This window comes from Pelobates fuscus, chromosome 11 (assembly GCF_036172605.1).
Source record: "Pelobates fuscus isolate aPelFus1 chromosome 11, aPelFus1.pri, whole genome shotgun sequence".
NCBI lineage: Eukaryota > Metazoa > Chordata > Amphibia > Anura > Pelobatidae > Pelobates > Pelobates fuscus.
In genome coordinates, this window is record NC_086327.1 from 39,046,307 (window position 1) to 39,063,256 (window position 16,950).

The 16,950-nt window shown below is 38.1% G+C and overlaps 1 protein-coding gene across 1 annotated transcript; it reads left to right on the forward strand.

The window, feature by feature from the left end:
* The first annotated feature begins 5,954 nt into the window (after positions 1–5,954).
* PTH2 (parathyroid hormone 2) lies at positions 5,955–9,652 on the forward strand. The gene is made up of 3 exons (XM_063435557.1): positions 5,955–6,003; positions 8,684–8,796; positions 9,217–9,652. The coding sequence occupies exons 2-3, from the start codon at positions 8,687–8,689 to the stop codon at positions 9,650–9,652; spliced, it is 546 nt and encodes a 181-aa protein (XP_063291627.1). The 5' UTR covers positions 5,955–6,003; positions 8,684–8,686.
* Positions 9,653–16,950: the final 7,298 nt, after the last annotated feature.

Sequence of the window (16,950 nt, forward strand, 5' to 3'; positions counted from 1 at the left end):
ATGTATTTATTTATCTTTTTCATTGGATCTAGGTTGTTTTTTCTTCTATATAGAAAGAGATCTAGTCTTTCAGTCCAAGAACATGCCTGCAAGGGGCTGAAGATCCTTACATTCTGTGTTATCACACACAGCACATTGACAAATGGCATTGAAGCTGTGCATAGAGAAGAAGTGTATGTGTAGGTTCCCACCACATCTGTTTATATACAGTCTGCTTTGTTACCCATGTTTAACCCCTTAAGACCGCAGCCAAATGTACAAGTTGTGATCAAAACCTGGCATTTGCGCTATATGTCTCTCCAACCGTAATTCACCTCTTTCATATTAAATGCACCCACACTTATTATATATCATTTTGTTCAGGGGAAACAGGGCTTTTGTTTAACATCAAATATTTAAGTATGGAACAAAATTTAATATGGAAAAAAAATAAAAAAAATGGGAGAAAATAAGAATTTTGAAAACATTTTTAGTTCTACTTGACATTTTAACTGTGAATGTAAAAATACTGTATTCTGCAGTAACATACAGATATTTGTATTCAGCGATGTCTCACGTGTAAAACAGTACCCCCTATGTACAGGTTTTATGGTGTTTTGGGAAGTTACAAGGTCAAATATAGCGTGTTACATATTTCAGTTTTTTTCACATTGAAATTCGCCAGATTGGTTACGTTGCCTTTGAGACCATATGGTAGCCCAGGAATAAGCCGTAATTTTAGGAATAGTCCATGCTCTCAAGGACGTGGGAGTTGAGGGGGTGAGAGATTTGCCTGGAGACTCTGGTCTGGTTGGCGTAAACGGTATCTCTTCTGGCAATTCTTCGATGGGGATTGGTTCTTGGGACATTCTAAAAAGAAATGATTTTGTGAATTAGATATTAGAAGGGGAGTAAGGAACGTGGGAGGGATATGAGGGGTGGTATTTTTAGAAGAACTGGACTGTAATGCTAGTGCCAAAGCGAAAAACATATCTGTGGAATTTTTGATAGGTGAGGCAATGCTAATGCCAAGTGGCGGTGAGAGGCTCTACCTATGATTTGGCTTAGGAAATTGTGGCCACAGACGTGGTGGCGGGGTGTCGGCCTCTTGGTGACTGTAAAGAGAATTCAAAATGTGTGGCCGTGACAGGTGAGGCCCTGACTAAAGCCCTGTAGTAGAGCGGGCGAGGCGTATAACTATGGTTTGGGCGTGGGGCCGTACCTCCGTGTTGAGGTGGGAGATGACCTCACGGGACCGGATTTCCTAATAAGGTGAGCTAAGGTGTTAGCCTAGACCCTGTAGCCAGTTCAATTGTATACTTAAGGTTGACTGGGAATTCTGGTGTAATGTGTGGATACTAACCTTGAAAGGTTGTAAATGATAACTGGAACCTTTTAGTATTTTTAATGTGGCGAGTCTTGTCTGCTGCTGTCCTCGAAGAAGAAGCCTGAGGATTAAGACAGATGTTGATGTATTTATGCGTATCGTGGTGGCATATGGTTTGTAGTGAGGGTTGGCTGTTAGGAGCGCAACATGAGATCCTGAATTGAGGGATCTGAAAGGTTTAGTATATCGACTGGGACGAGTTTGCGTTAAGGAGAAAGGCTGATTGAGGCCTTGGGGTAGTGATTGCCGTACATGAGTAAGGACGTAAGTACCTGGTGGTATGGCTGAGTACCGGGTCAGGTAGGTTGGGTGTTTTTCTGGCCTGATGGCAGTATGACCATAGGCCTGGGTAGAGAAATTGTAAAGAATTAACATACCGCGGGCGTAAGACCGTGAGTCAATCGTAATGAAATCGAGACCGCGTTAGGTCTTGTATGAAAAAGGTCTTGAAAAGAGTAGAGAACTATACCTTGATTTGAAGTACAGGAACTATGATGAGCGTAACTGGTTTAATGTGTAGGAACCGGTGGAGGCCTAGAATAATACTGGAGTTATGGATTAACCAATGAATGATACATAGTTAATGAAAGCTGTGACAGTATGTAATAAATACCAACATGTCTCACTGAGACAAGTCTAGATTGCGTTATTGACCTGGATGAAACCAAAGTGAGAAAATACTATACCTGTTCCTGTAATAAAAAGAACTTGAAATAGTAACTTTGAGCAGGAATGCAAGAAACCGATGCAATCTGTGAAGCCAAAGAAATGTGACAGAGGCAAGAATAAATGACTGCGTGACTTTAAGGAGAAGATGTAGTACAGATGTGGATTTAACAGAATTGCCCTAGAAGATCGTGTTTAATGATTAATATCTGTATGTATAGTTTGAATAGGGTTGGTGTAGAAGTAGAGAAACCTGCTCTTTACTTTGGTGTCATGAGAAATCTATTAGAATTGATAAAATGACTATTAAAACGTAGTTTACTAGTTAATTAGGTGTAGGGAAAAGAACCGGATATTAGTAAACAATTGCTGAGATTTTAATGTTTTGAACATAACAAACCGGCAAACATAGTTTAGAAAAAAAATGGCAGTTAGACCTGATTAAATAACTTTATACTGACAGGTAGGTATAAGCAGTTAAATGACCGAACAGAAAATATGCGCTTTACAATGAAATTCGTGTGGATGAAATTCATGAATTATTTAGAATGGGATTGATAGAATTAGCCGTACTAGGGACCTGTACCGTGCATTCGTTTAAAACCGTACGAATAGAACAGTAGTGAATTAGGAAGTAGCGAGGGGGGCATAGAATTTACATGAAACGTTAAAGATGCACAAACGGGAAGTAGATAGGTACGTGGTTCGTGCGTATGACCAAACGGTAACACAGAAATATAACGATTAATATCAGCGTTATGCCTATAAATGGTTCGGCAGTTTTGGCTGTACGAATGCGTAAATGATGCGTAAGTATAACGGGCGTTCGTCCATTTTGGCGCGAACGCTGAATACGTGAAACGAGCATGGATATGTATAAAGGAAAAAAGGGAGCCTACCCCTATGTTTTTAGGCCCGAACGGAGGGAAATAGCCGAACGCTATTTCCCTCACTTAGCTTACGTGAGCGTGCCGGTCTCGTGACCAGAAGCCAGGTTCCGCGACCGGAAGGAAAAACCGGGTGGCAGGGCCTCAGAACAGACAGAGGATTTCTCTGGACCTCTTGCTGCAGGAGACTGAAGCTGTTTGGCGGGAAGCTCGGACCGGAAGTGCTGGTTGCTATCGGGATAGACAATCAGCTGAACGGCAGAGGTAAGTAGGGGCTGGGAGTTTAAGTAGGGGACTTACTCCTCCCACAAATATAGGCCTGATGGCCTTTCTACATATATAAAATGCATCATGCTGTTTCAGATTAAATAAAGCTATATTCTAAATATAAAAAAATTCTGAGATTCTCATATTAACTATCTCTATGGGTATCGGAACAGCAATAAATAATATTTATGACTTTTATTGTGTAACACATCTATAAAGTGTTTCATTATTATGAAATTCTATTACATACACAATGAATTAGAACGTTCTATAATAATAGAATGAATCTCTAGTGTTTGACTGCTATTGGTTTCCACCACATCTTTCAACAGCTATTACATGTCTCCTTTAGTTATTCTGTTCACAATTGTAAATGATATATACTTTACCACAGTGGGTTCATCTTACTCAAAGGGAATTAGGCAAACACACAGAAAAAAGACACAATTGCTTTGAATCCATGACCCCAATTAGTTCTAATGTAAACGGTGTAACGGATGGTAACTATAATAATACGCAGATTTAATTAGTAAAATAAGGAGGGTAAAACCTTGAAAAGAAGTATTGAAAGGGTTGTCCAGGGAATTGTTTAAATGCATTTTGAAAGCATGATTCAACATTTAATAAGCAAAGTATAAAAACATTTAAAAAATATAAAATAATGTTATATATTTATAGTCGTCATTGACTTTAAAATATAAAGTGCTTTAAACAATGGGGGAAAAAAATGAAACCTTGTGAAAATATTTTTATGTTATTGATATAACTCGGTTATTATTTAATGTAATGTGTATGCTCTATTACAGTGATTCTTAACCAAAATTTGGTCAGATACTATTTCCATGGCTCTCCATGGGCATCATACTCGTTAGACCCTTGTCAACTGACCACAAGAAACCAATTACTGTGGCAGCACACTCAATGAAAGTGCTTTTGCTGAATTAGTTCTCGTACATGTTGTTATAATTGAATAGATCAATGTGTATATTTTAATACTGAATGTAAGGTAAAAAAACTAATACAATGTACGTCATTTGGGTTTAACACAAAAAGTTAAAAACTTTAGCTCTACTGTGTAATGTTTAACATGAAACAACCCATTAATTAAAATGAATGCCTCTATTAATCTTATAATAATTGTAAATTTCTTAACCCAATGCTAAAAGGTTACTTCAAGCATAATAACCCTTACATTCTGCTGTATTGGTTATGATGCCCGGAGTACTTGAAGCCATTCCCCATGAAGGTGGCAAACTGATTTACAACAGATTGACTCTCACCTAGGTCCTGCCAATGCCAAGCCTTCTGTAATGCCAACCGCACAAGCATCTGTCTTCTACAGAGTCGTAGAAGCCGGTTTTTGAACCAGAAGTTTATTAATTGGCTAGGCACTCTCAGCCAATGAATGAAGGTCTGTGAATGATATATGCATAGAATTTATATCAGTCAGTCCACTAATGATGATGCCTGAGGTTTAAACACCTGTGACAATTAGATTAAACACCTCTGTATGTGCAGTGCCCTATACTGAAATGCTGCATGTGCATGTCCTTTGCACCACGAGCACTTCTTCACTGAAAAGGTCATGGTGTTTGGAGTAACTCTAAATATTTGTGCTTATGTCATGCGAATTTTGGGTGGCAACCTCTACCTGCTTTTGTAAGTGGTGATGCTTTGATAATGTGCATCTATTTATTAAAAGTCAGTTTCCCAAGTTCAAGTATAATTTTTGGGGGGAGTTATCTGTGCAAACAGATTAAATGAACCCCGAGAGTGCAATTTTCCCCAAGTAGAAATGTCCCAGAAAAGATTTTCAGGTGGAAGTAAATCAACCCCAGAACATGACTGAATTACAGAACAGTCAATCAGCCTGTGACGCAAATCATGTACTTATTGGGAAAGGAAAAACATTTAAAAAATGTGGATTGTGCGTAAATTCCACTTTCACGTAAGAAAAATATATATATATATTGGACACTTGTAAAAAAAAATTTTTTAAAAAACAAAGCAAACTCTGTGCAATCTAAGCAAAACTTCATTATCTTTAAACTTTGATTCACTAATAACAGGACAAGTCAAGATTAAGCATAATTTTTATTTCTTATTTTAAAGCCATCTATTTTTTGTGCTGTGAAGGCCAGTGACTCACACTTTCTCTAAGCATCAAATCCCTAACAAGCAATCGACAGTTGTCTCTGTAAACAATTAGCTCATTGCTGGTGCATTTTTAACAAGATCACCCTTAACCCTGTTGCGATGGGTCAAAGGACTTCCTGGACATCTTGAGTTTGATATTGAAAATGAAACATGAAACCACAGGAAGAGTGAAAACAAATGGAGAACGCAAGACGTTCTGCTGACTTTGAATTAAAACTAGCATTATTGGATTGTCTTGTTTCAATCCTGACATCAACCTTGCACCCTTGGCTTCTGGAGTATGCGTGCCTAATTTTTGCATGCCATTATTCAATTCATTAAAGTGTCTGGTTTACACCTTCTGTAAGGCAAGCAATCTCTTAAAAAAAGAAATGCTGCCTATAAAGACTTCTGCTATTGTCCTCCTATTTCCTACCCCCAATGTCTCAACACCACAACTCAACTTAAAAAAAATTAAAAAGATATTGAAGGGACCCTGGGATTTTATGAGCAGAGGTGATGGAGTCAATTTTGTACATCTGAACTCATAACTGTTGCGTCATTTACCCAACATATTTACATATAAATACAAGTAGCTGAGACAGAAGAAATATTTATTGCTGCTCCTACTTGGCATCCGAAAGCTTCCAGTCCATCACGCCAGGAGATATATACATTCAGGTAAATTAAATGTATTTAAATATGTTTCCATTAAAGATAATTGCATGAAGTATGTCGTTTTTGTTTGTGAAATGCAATAATCTTAAATATAAACAGTATGTGAATTTGAGATATTATTCTTCTCCAATTGGTTCTAAAGATACAACAACTTGATGTGTAGTGCCAAGTGTCTCCGGGGTATGTCTGTCTGTCCCTCTCTCTGTTTGTATATATCTTTGTGTTCTTGCCTTTTATTACAATCATAATAACTAAAAAGAGTGTAAAACGTTAGGTATTCCAATATTGTCGTATATTTTGGGAGAATTTAAACACAATGTTAAACAATAGCCAGTTTGGAAAAATTCACCACCATTTATTTAGCTATTTATTGAATAAGAAAACAATTGATTTGTTAGCTTTGCTCCTTATATAGAATCCGCAAAAAAAGAAACCAAGATCAGAATGTTATTCTGTGTTCGAAGAATAGAATGTTATGGAATATTTTCCAAATGTTATATCCACATTACATCGATTGGCTCTCAATCTTATTCTCTAGAGTTATGTAATATTTGGTTTACCTTCAACTTTATTTGTTAAATATTCTAACACTTTATTTCTATTTAAGCTTATGCCTATCTGCATATCTCCTTTTATTCATCCATCATGGAGAGAGATATTTAAAATCACAGTGAAATTAGCTGAAGCTTAATATCCTTTAGGATTTTAATATTGTGTTGTATAAATCTCATATTGTATGTTGGATGGTATTTATATCTGTACAGTAAATCTGTACAGTACATTTATATCTGTACAGTATATCTAACATATTAAGACTGGCCTTAAAATAGATTTTTCTACTACTCATTGCTTTAAGATTGGCTTAAAATGAAATGTTCCAATCTAAAGAGCTGCTAGTTCTAACTATAAAACAGTCCTAAAAATCTTCCAAACAGGTTAGTTGTATATTTTTTTTTATATACATATATTTGTTTACATTAAATTATGCAGGTGATCTCATAGTTTCATGATAATATGCAATACTTATATAATATAGACTGAAAAAAGACTATTAAAGTTAAGCCGTTTACTCATCTATATTGCTGCTGCTGACCAAAAAACAAGTAAAAACTTAATTTGAAGCAAACCCCAATTTTGCCACAAAATGTGAAAAAAGCCGTCTTGACTCCGAAGAGGCAGTCAGATTTTTTCACGACATCTCAGTAGAGCTATGCATTTAATGAATAGACCATATTGTAGCTAACTTTTTAGTTACTGAATTATAATAAGTATGCTAAAACCTGTACAGGGTTCTTTAGCATTTAAAAAAAAGACTGATGCAAATGGTTTGTAGAAATAATTAAAATAATAAGAATCTAGGTTGTTTTTTTTTTCTGAACAAACCATGCTTTTGTAGCAGGAGACAAATAGATATCCTTGACTCACAGTGAGATATGATGAAACAGATATTACATTTTAGTAACAGAATTAGTTTTTTTGAAGTGTTGTAGAATCGGGGATCTGTGATATGTATGTTATCACAATTTACTTTAAACATTTCCAATTTGTGTAGAAAAGAAAACCGAATGTTGTATTCAGCTTCATACTGAAGGAAAGTTGGAGAATTGAATTGAAATACTTTTTTCTTCCATTTATTTAATTAAGGTGTAAAGTTAGTAAAGTACGTATATTCTCTTTTTAAACAGATGTAGATATTTGTATGCGCCTAGTTAAAATAAAAAATAAAATATTATCATTATTATTATTATTATTATTATATTTTTTTATCACCATCATATCATTAATACTGCAGGAATTCAGGTCAAAATTTAGAGAGAGTAGTTTCAATACTCACTTCCTCTCACAAGCAAATGTTAATTTGGTTGAATTATGAAGTTATACACCTTTATACAAAGAAACCGTGTCAAACAATAGGAATAGAAGTCGTCTGTAATCCAAAATTGAGCATACAAATTAATGTATTATTATTAATATTATCATTATTATTATTTATATAGGCCATCAATTATAGAATGGGAGAATTTGACAAAGAATAGTTAACATACAAATTCAATTTGACAGAGACACGATAAAAGATCATCACAATAAAACGACCGTTTAACATACGATAACATCAAATATTAACAATATGGGATTAGTTCCTTGATTAGTAAGTTATGATATGTGAGAATTGACTTAAAATAGGACAATACAGGAAAGCTGGATAAAATGTCAATAACAATTTTAACCAACTTGGAGCATAAATGTAAACAGTTAGACAGTTTCAGCTTCTTCGCTGGCAGTAACATTATTTACATTTTTTTTTTAAATTAAATATATATATATATATGTGTGTGTGTGTGTGTGTGTGTAGATAGAGATAGATATATAAGCAGTAGCTAGGTAGAGGAAATTAGATGCATGCTGTAATATTACATTGACATGTTATCAAGACGCAATTTACTTTGTTAATAAAAAAAGTTTCAATGATTATTTTGAGAAAGATACCTCTCTCGAACATGATCATGTATTTTTAATGTTCTTTCGGCTACTGTCAACTTTTGCCAGGCCAGCTTAATGTAAACCTGAATCATTGAGTATGTAAAAAGATACGCAGGTATAATTACTAGTGTAAGATGCTCATTATATGTGAAGAGGTTATAGAAAAGTAATTGGTATGTAAATTATTCTCTTTTGCATACAGGGTATGGAAAAAAGAACTACTGGAAGATATGTCCTTCCAATCACAGCCCTCCTGGGTTACTGTATCGTGTTGTCTTCTGCTGCAATAATTCCATCCATTAGAAACCAAAACAGGCATGTTCTCTACTTCCATTTTCTCTACTTGTATGTCATCTGCTCACATGTTGTCTACTTGCTATACTGAATATATACTGCATACATGCTTAATAAGGTTATTAGAATTGGACCAAGAAGAATAATATTTTAACCCATACAGAACGTCAGAAATTATAGACATTGCACAAAGGAAGGAATATGTATATAACGTTATCCCCCCCTCCCTCCCCCATCCCCGCCTTACAGTTTGATAAACTTTTTCCATAATTTTTGAGAGAATCACATTTTCAGGACAAGCAAAGGTTTTTTGTTTTTTTGTTTTTACGATGTTCCTCTGAAAGCTACCTTGGTCTGCAGGGAATGATAGATAGATAGATGTTTGTTTACAATATTTAATCTAGTTTTGTGATTAATCTGTTATGTATTACCCCACTTTAGATTTTGGAGAAGAGACTTGTCAGACGAGTCCCTCAATGATAAACAGTTGGACCCCTTCCTCCCAAGATCAAATTCGTGGAGCCAACAGCTTCCCTCTATTACATTACATGACTGGAGCCTCAAAATGTTGTCATCTGACTTCCTACCCAATGAACCAGCAGAGGAAAGAGGAAGGAAGTTGATCCTTCCATCTGCTAGCAGACAACTCTTGTTTGGTTCCAATGATGTAACTAGAAAAGTATTGGCAGACAGCCAAGGGATACCTGACCAAAGATGGCTGCCATCGTGGCCAACCAATGAGGGTTTAGAAAAGAGAAATATTGTGGTAGCTGATGATGCTGCATTCAGAGAGAAAAGTAAAATGCTTACTGCTATGGAGAGACAAAAATGGCTGAACTCATACATGCAGAAACTTCTAGTGGTAAATTCCACTTAAAAAGGACCATGTAGTGGATAATGTGTTGTGTATTTACCGTGTATTCCCTTTAAATAAAGATTGCATTATTACTTGTTTTGAACCCTTTGTAAACTGTGCTTATGTGAAGTGTAACATGACATGGTCTTCCAAATGGAATTCCAATGTAACTTTATCCATATGTTAGTAAAGAGTGGGGTTTTCTCACAGATATACATCCATTAAAGGGACACTCCAGGCACCTAGACCACGTCTGCCCATAGAGTGGTCTGGGTGCCAACTCCCACTACCCTTAACCCTTAAGAGGTCACTTACTGCTTCATAGCACAGAAAACCTGTGCTACAGCGTTGCTGGACGTCCTCACACTATGCCACTTGCCGCGCATGAGCATTAGGTCTCGCCGGCCGGCGGGCGGGATCAGTCTCGCCCACCGGCCAACGTAATGAAGAGGAGGAGAGGCGGCGACCTGAAACCACCACTGAGGGACATCGGCGGGGGTCTCAGGTAAGTGACTGAAGGGGTTTTCACCCCTTCAGCAACCGGGGATTGGGAGGTGGGAGGGAGAGGGGACCTTCAGTGCCGGGAACTGGAGAGTCCCTTTAAGTTTACCCAATAAACTACTAAAATAATATATGGTTCACTTATCATAAGACTTTGCTCATTATATAGGTACATAGTTACAAAGTAATCTAGATTTCTTCAAAGTTCAACCTTTGATACACATCTTTTTATCCTGATGATTCAAAAGAAGGCAAAAGTACCCAATTTGAAGTGATGAGCAATTATGTCACATAAAGGGGGGAAAAAACCTCCTTGACTCTCTAATGGTAATCATATTTCCCCTGTGATCAACAACCCACATACATGTTAATTATACTCTTGAATATTTAACAAAAACATGTAGGCCTATTTTTTATTTTATTTTTTTTTAAAAAGGCTCATAAGCGTTCTACATGTCTTTATCAAATTCTAAGCTTCAACAATCCCTATTATTGAAAGAACACTCATTGAGATTGCAGTCCTTGTGATTTTAGCACAGAGCTCTGTTAATTGATCGATCGATACACTGTGTGTACACATTCCTCGTAAGGTTGGGGGGTTCAGACTTCAAAGGCACAGTAGGTCTAGCACTGTTATATCTGTCTCCATTATATCAAACCTATTTAGGGAGGAATCTAACTCCTCACTCACAAATGTCTACATATGAGCTGCTTCCTCTCACATCTCGATCATCATAAATAGCTACTTTGTACCACTTATTCTATTAGCAGAGAGCTTGATACATTGTTTTATTGTTCATACCTGACATTGTTCATGCCTCACATTGTTCATATCTCACAGTGCCATACGAACTATCACAAGGGCAAGTAGTTTAGTACGTTTTCTTGTTTTTATACCTTCTTTTGTCTGATCTTCACTTATATTCAGATTTTACTAATAAAAATAAAGGTTATATTTTAATTTTATTGGTTTAATTTAGTCAGCTATGCACCAGCTCTTTCTTTTTTTAGTTTGCTCAGATCATATGTTTTTGAAAATATCCAAAGTATTTGATAGGACTACCTTTTTGAGTTAAAATGTTTCTACATCTTTATTGATTTTACTGTAAAGACCTATGTTGTAAGTGAACAAGGCTTTCTTCCAGTCTTAATGAATGCCTATTGTCTGTTGTATATTCCTGACAGCAAAAAGGTTAGCCTCTGGCGGTTTGTTCCGACACTGTATATATTTGTAAAGTGCTATTATATCACTTCTGAGATGCTTTTTTTCTAACGAAAACAAATGCAATTTTTCAAACCGTTGTTCGTAACTAATGTTTTCTACCCCCTTACTATTCTTTTAGCTCTGCACTTTTCCTATTTCTGTAATATCTTTCTTTAATATCTTTCTATGCACAGCATATTCAATGTGGGATCATACCCATTGCCGTCTTTAACGAGGGGCAAACAGGGCAGCTGTTATGGGCCCATGGGCCCCGCTGCCCGCATAAAAAAAAAAATCCCTAATGGGTTCGCGGTGCTGGTATTGCAGCTGCACCGGGGCCCGCATGCTAAGGGGGCCCAACATAGAAACATAGAATGTGATGGCAGATAAGATCCATTCGGCCCATCTAGTCTGCCCAGTTTTCTAAATACTTTCATTAGTCCCAGGCCTTATCTTATAGTTAGGATAACCTTATGCCTATCCCACGCATGCTTAAACTCCTTTACTGTGTACGGTTTGCCCATACACTTAGGGCAACCCGGTGAACATGTTTCAGCAGGTGCCCAGTTGAGCGCTGTGGCCCTTTAACAGCGCGACCGGGCCCCATGCTTAACGGCTGCATGGTAGGAATTGACGACCGCGAGTCACTTCCTCCCACTCAAAGACGATGAGCTGCGTGGGAATCTGAGCCAGGATGCAGTGAGGAGGGGGACTGAGAACGGAGAGCCAGACCCCAACACCAAACCACCCCAGCCAGCACACTGCACCCCAGGAAATGTAGCCTCTTGCAAAGGTAGGGAACTGAAGAATGTCTTTAAAAGTGTAAAGTTTGCGCGTGTGTGTATGCCTGTGTGTGCCAGTATGTCTGTCTGTCTGTGTGCCAGTTTGTGTGTGTGTGTGCCAGTATATCTGTCTGTGTGTGTGCCAGTATGTCTGTCTGTGTGTGTGCCAGTTTATCTGTCTGTGTGGTGCCAGTATGTTTGTCTGTGTGTGTGCCAGTATGTCTGTGTGTGTGCCAGTATGTCTGTCTGTGTATTTGCCAGTATGACTGTCAGTGTGTGTGTCAGTTTGTATGTCTGTGTGTGTGTCAGTTTGTATGTCTGTGTGTGTGTCAGTATGTATGTCTGTGTGTCAGTTTGTATGTCTCCTTGTGTGCCAGTTTGTCTGTGTGTGTGTGTGTCAGTATGTATGTCTGTGTGTCAGTTTGTATGTATGTGTGTGTGTCAGTTTGTATGTCTGTGTGTGTGTGTCGGTATGTATGTTTGTGTGTGTGTGCTAGTATATCTGTCTGTGTGGTGCCTGTATGTTTGTGTGTGTGTGCCAGTGTGTCTGTGTGTGTATGCCAGTATGTCTGTCTGTGTGTGTGCCAGTATGTATGTATGTTTCAGTATGTCTGTGTGTGTATGTGTGTCAGTATGTCTGTATGTGTGTTTCAGTATGTGTGCCTGTGTGTCAGTATGTATGTCTGGGTGTGTCTCAGTATGGCTGTCACGGTGTGTCAGTATGTATGTGTATCTGTATGTTGTCAGTATGTGTGTATACCTGTGTATGTATCTGCGTGTCAGTGTGTATACCTGAGTGTGTCAGTGTGCCAGTATGTCAGTATGTATGTCTGTGTGTGTCCGTATGTCTGTCACAGTGTGTTTGTGTGTGTGTCAGTATGTGTGTGTCTGTGTGTGTCAGTATGTGTGTGTCTGTATGTTGTCAGTATGTGTGTGTGCCAGTGTGTATACCTGTGTATGTATCGGTGTGAATGTGTATATCTGTGTGTCAGTGTGTATATCTGTGTATCTTTATGTAGCCAATGTGTGTATCTGCATGTGTGTCAGTGTTTGTATCTGCATTTGTCAGATAATGTATCTGTGTATCTGTATGTTGTCAGTGTGTGTATCTGTGTCAGTGTATCTGCATGTGTGTCAATGTGTGGATCTGTGTGTCTGCATGTGTGTCAGGTTGTGTTTGCATGTGTGTCAGTGTGTATGTGTCTGTATAGCTGCCTCTGTATTATTGTGTATATCTGTGTATCTGCAAGTGTTTCAGCGTGTGTGTGTGTATACCTGTGTGTATGTGTATCACAGTGTGTGTGTGTTTGTGGCAGTGCATGTGTATATGTCCATACATCTCGGCATTCAGACGCCAACACTACGCACAAATGCACACTTTGTTAAACACCAATATTATATATAAACACACCTGTGCATTTAAAAACCAACACTACACATAAATGCATGCTTGCGTTCAAATGCCATTTCCACATACAAACAGACCCCTTTATTCACGCAAACATACTTCATTCAAAAACACAAACACTGCTGAGTGCTAAATACAACCCTGCATGCACAGGAAAATTGTAGAGCCCCAGCTGCCAAAGTGGAGTTGCACGACAGATGGGGATCTACCTTTTGTCCCCCCTTGTCCAAAATAATTCATGCATTAGAGCCCTCTCTACGTCCGCCTCAGCGCTTGATTGCATGCCAGGGAGTGGGGGGGGGGGGGGGACCTTGATCCAGGGGGCCCAAGCAAATGTTTGCCCAGGTTTTTAGTGAAGTTGTACTATGTTTAGACAATACTTTCTTACCTAATTTTGTGTCACTGGAAACACTGACACCTTACTTTCAATATCCACTTCAAGATAATTTATAAACAGCTAAACAGAAGTGGAACCAGGACAGATCCCTGAGCCACTTACCACTTTTGTCCAATTTGATTTTTTTACATTTACAATTACCCTCTGCACTCTGGGCGTGGTCCAGACTGATGCAAGAAAGCATACAGTTGAGTGAGCTCTCCAAGACCCTCACACACAATCGATCAAATTCACAGAGTAGAGTCTCCTCTGCTTTAAGTAAGTCAGCAGGCTGCAGAGGTGTAGAACACATCCTATGCCTGTGAGAACCTGGCAGTAGTGAATTCAACAGTCAGATGAGTGTTCTGTCAGTGAGTTGCCAAGTTTTGTGCCCAAGTTGTGCTGAGTAAGTACCGTAGGTATTTGGCTTAATAATTCGATTTTTGAAGGAGCTCCAGCAACATGCGACTAGCTGGGTTGGCTGTTTTAACCCCTGCAGTGACATTCTGTGTATAAGATGACCCCCAATTTCAGACTAAAACTATTAAGAAAAAAACATAGTCTTATATGGAAACATACGGTAAGTTAGTTTCCCAACCACAGATGTCAAACTCACAGGTCTCTAGTTTTCGAGCTGAACCCTTTTTAAACAAAGACACCACATCTGCTTTTCTCACGTCCTCTGGTATGATTTCTGAAAGATTAAATACATATTTCTTATGGATACTTAAGTACTTGTGGGTGCATACCATCTGGCCCCGGTGGTATGTTTACAATAACTTTTTTATTTGCTGTAGTACATTATCCTGTATTAACCTGTTTGCTGTAAGCCTTTTGTTTTGTAACAAGGATATACAAATCTACAGCCATATATTCTCATTTGCTATGTATTCATGAAATAATTATATTTATAATTTCTGTTTTACACACCCAGTTCAGTTTCCAATGCACCAGCACTTTTACTCTTTACCTTTTCAGCATTCATGCACTTATTGGGGTTAGTCTTATTCTGTTTGTCTATAAGCCTTTTATTTTCTATTTTAGTCACCTAATTACCCTTTTGTAAGTCAAGTGTATTTCTTGACTGACCCTTTTACTAAGTCACATTAGTTTTTATTTATTTGTTTCCCTATGGTATGCAATGTACTTTTGTAGAATTTGTTTAAAGACTTCTCATTTTTTGTGCTTTTGCTCGTGCATAGGTCCTGCCTGTCAAGTGTTGTATAGATTCCCTTTTTCTATTTAAATTATTATTATTTTTAATTAAGCACATTTGTCAGGCCCATATAAAAAAATGTTTTTTTTTGTTAAGGCAATCTCAAATGATAACATACTATGGTCACTATTTCTCGAGTGTTGACTTACTTGAATAGGTCAACATTTTACAAGTTATCTTGTAAGTTATCTTGTAAGACCCAGATAATCTGTTCTAGTTAGTGCTTATGTTGCCTGAGACATGAAAGTATAATTTTTACAGGTTCAAAAACCCTTTTTCCCTTAGCCATACTACTAGTCCAGCTGAACCTGTTGATATCTGAATAATTAAAATCTATAATGACTACTGTGTTAACCATATGTACATCTAATTAGCCATTACTCTTCTCCAGCAGTATTAATGTTAGGGGGTTTGCAATATATTCCTACCTATTAATGAATGCACATCCTTACCTGTATCACCACATACCATTTCTTTAGCATTTGTCTTTAATTCACAATTGGTTGTGTCAGAGCTCCAGTACTTCGTCTGAGTACCTCCACCCAGTCCGCTTCCAAGCTGCTTGCAGGGGACCTTGGAACCCTTCAACCTCAGTCACCGAAGCTTGAATGGGGTTTCTCTGGAGCTCTTCCACTGGACCAGGCTGCAGCTCTCCTTTCAGGCAGGTACCATCACCTCTGCCTATTCCGCTGCAACCCTTCTTCCAGGCAAGGATCGTCCCCTCTGCATATTCCGCTGCAGCCTTTCTTGCAGGCAGGGATCATCCGCTCTGCCTATTCTGCTGCAGCCCTTCTTCCAGAATTTTATTCAGAATTTCTGTTTTACACACCCAGCTCAGTTTCCAATGCACCAGCACTTTCACTCTTTACCTTTTCAGCATTCATGCACTTATTGGCAGGGATCGTCCCCTCTATCTATTCCACTGCAGCCCTTTCTCCAGGCAGATATCCACTTCTGCCTGTAATGTGATTTCTAGTGCCAAAGGCACTTGCGGCTCTCAGGTCTAGCTCTCTTGATTTATCCCAGGGCTAGAGGGATTGTGCAGCCAGCCAACAGGTCTCAAGACTTTGTTACTGCAATCCCTAAAAATCCACACAGGAACTAACATGCCCATATGTTCATTACACATTGCTGTGACAACTTCAATAAAATACAAGTAACCAAATCATAGCAGACAACATACAGCAACTTATTATAACACAATTACACATTTAAAAAAGGGATGGGGAAGACAATATTTAACACGAAATATCTCCTCTGCCTGCAGAATTATCAATAAGCAAGTCTACCTGAATATGCAAAATAACCAGCCTTACTATTCAGTTAGTGCATATTGCTGTTGCTACCAACAGAGGGCGCTATACAGGCTACATAGCCAAATCCACCTAGTTGATAGCAATCCTCAGCAGTACAGGAGAGCAGGCAAAACATTTAACACTAAATGCTAAATATTTTGCACACATCCTGCACCTATAATGGGCACAGGGTGACTAAAATATGAGAAGAATCCAGGGATTTACATAAATAGTCTGTCTGAAGCTCCTGGTCATGGTGATTACCGTCACATTGCTATGTAAGCATAACCTTCTCTTTTCTATGTGTTGCATCCTTCCTGAATAATTAAGCAAGTGTTTCATCCCACGAAGTCGCGGTATTCCAATGATTATTCTTTAATGTGCATTGTTTCAGTCACCTAACTGACACGTAGTTTAAATAAATATAACAGACGATATTAATGCTGTCAGATTATCACCCAGGTGCAACAACAAATGAATCTGCTAGAGGGCCCTATTTTACTACATATATGGATACGTATTACACAATTGCAGATC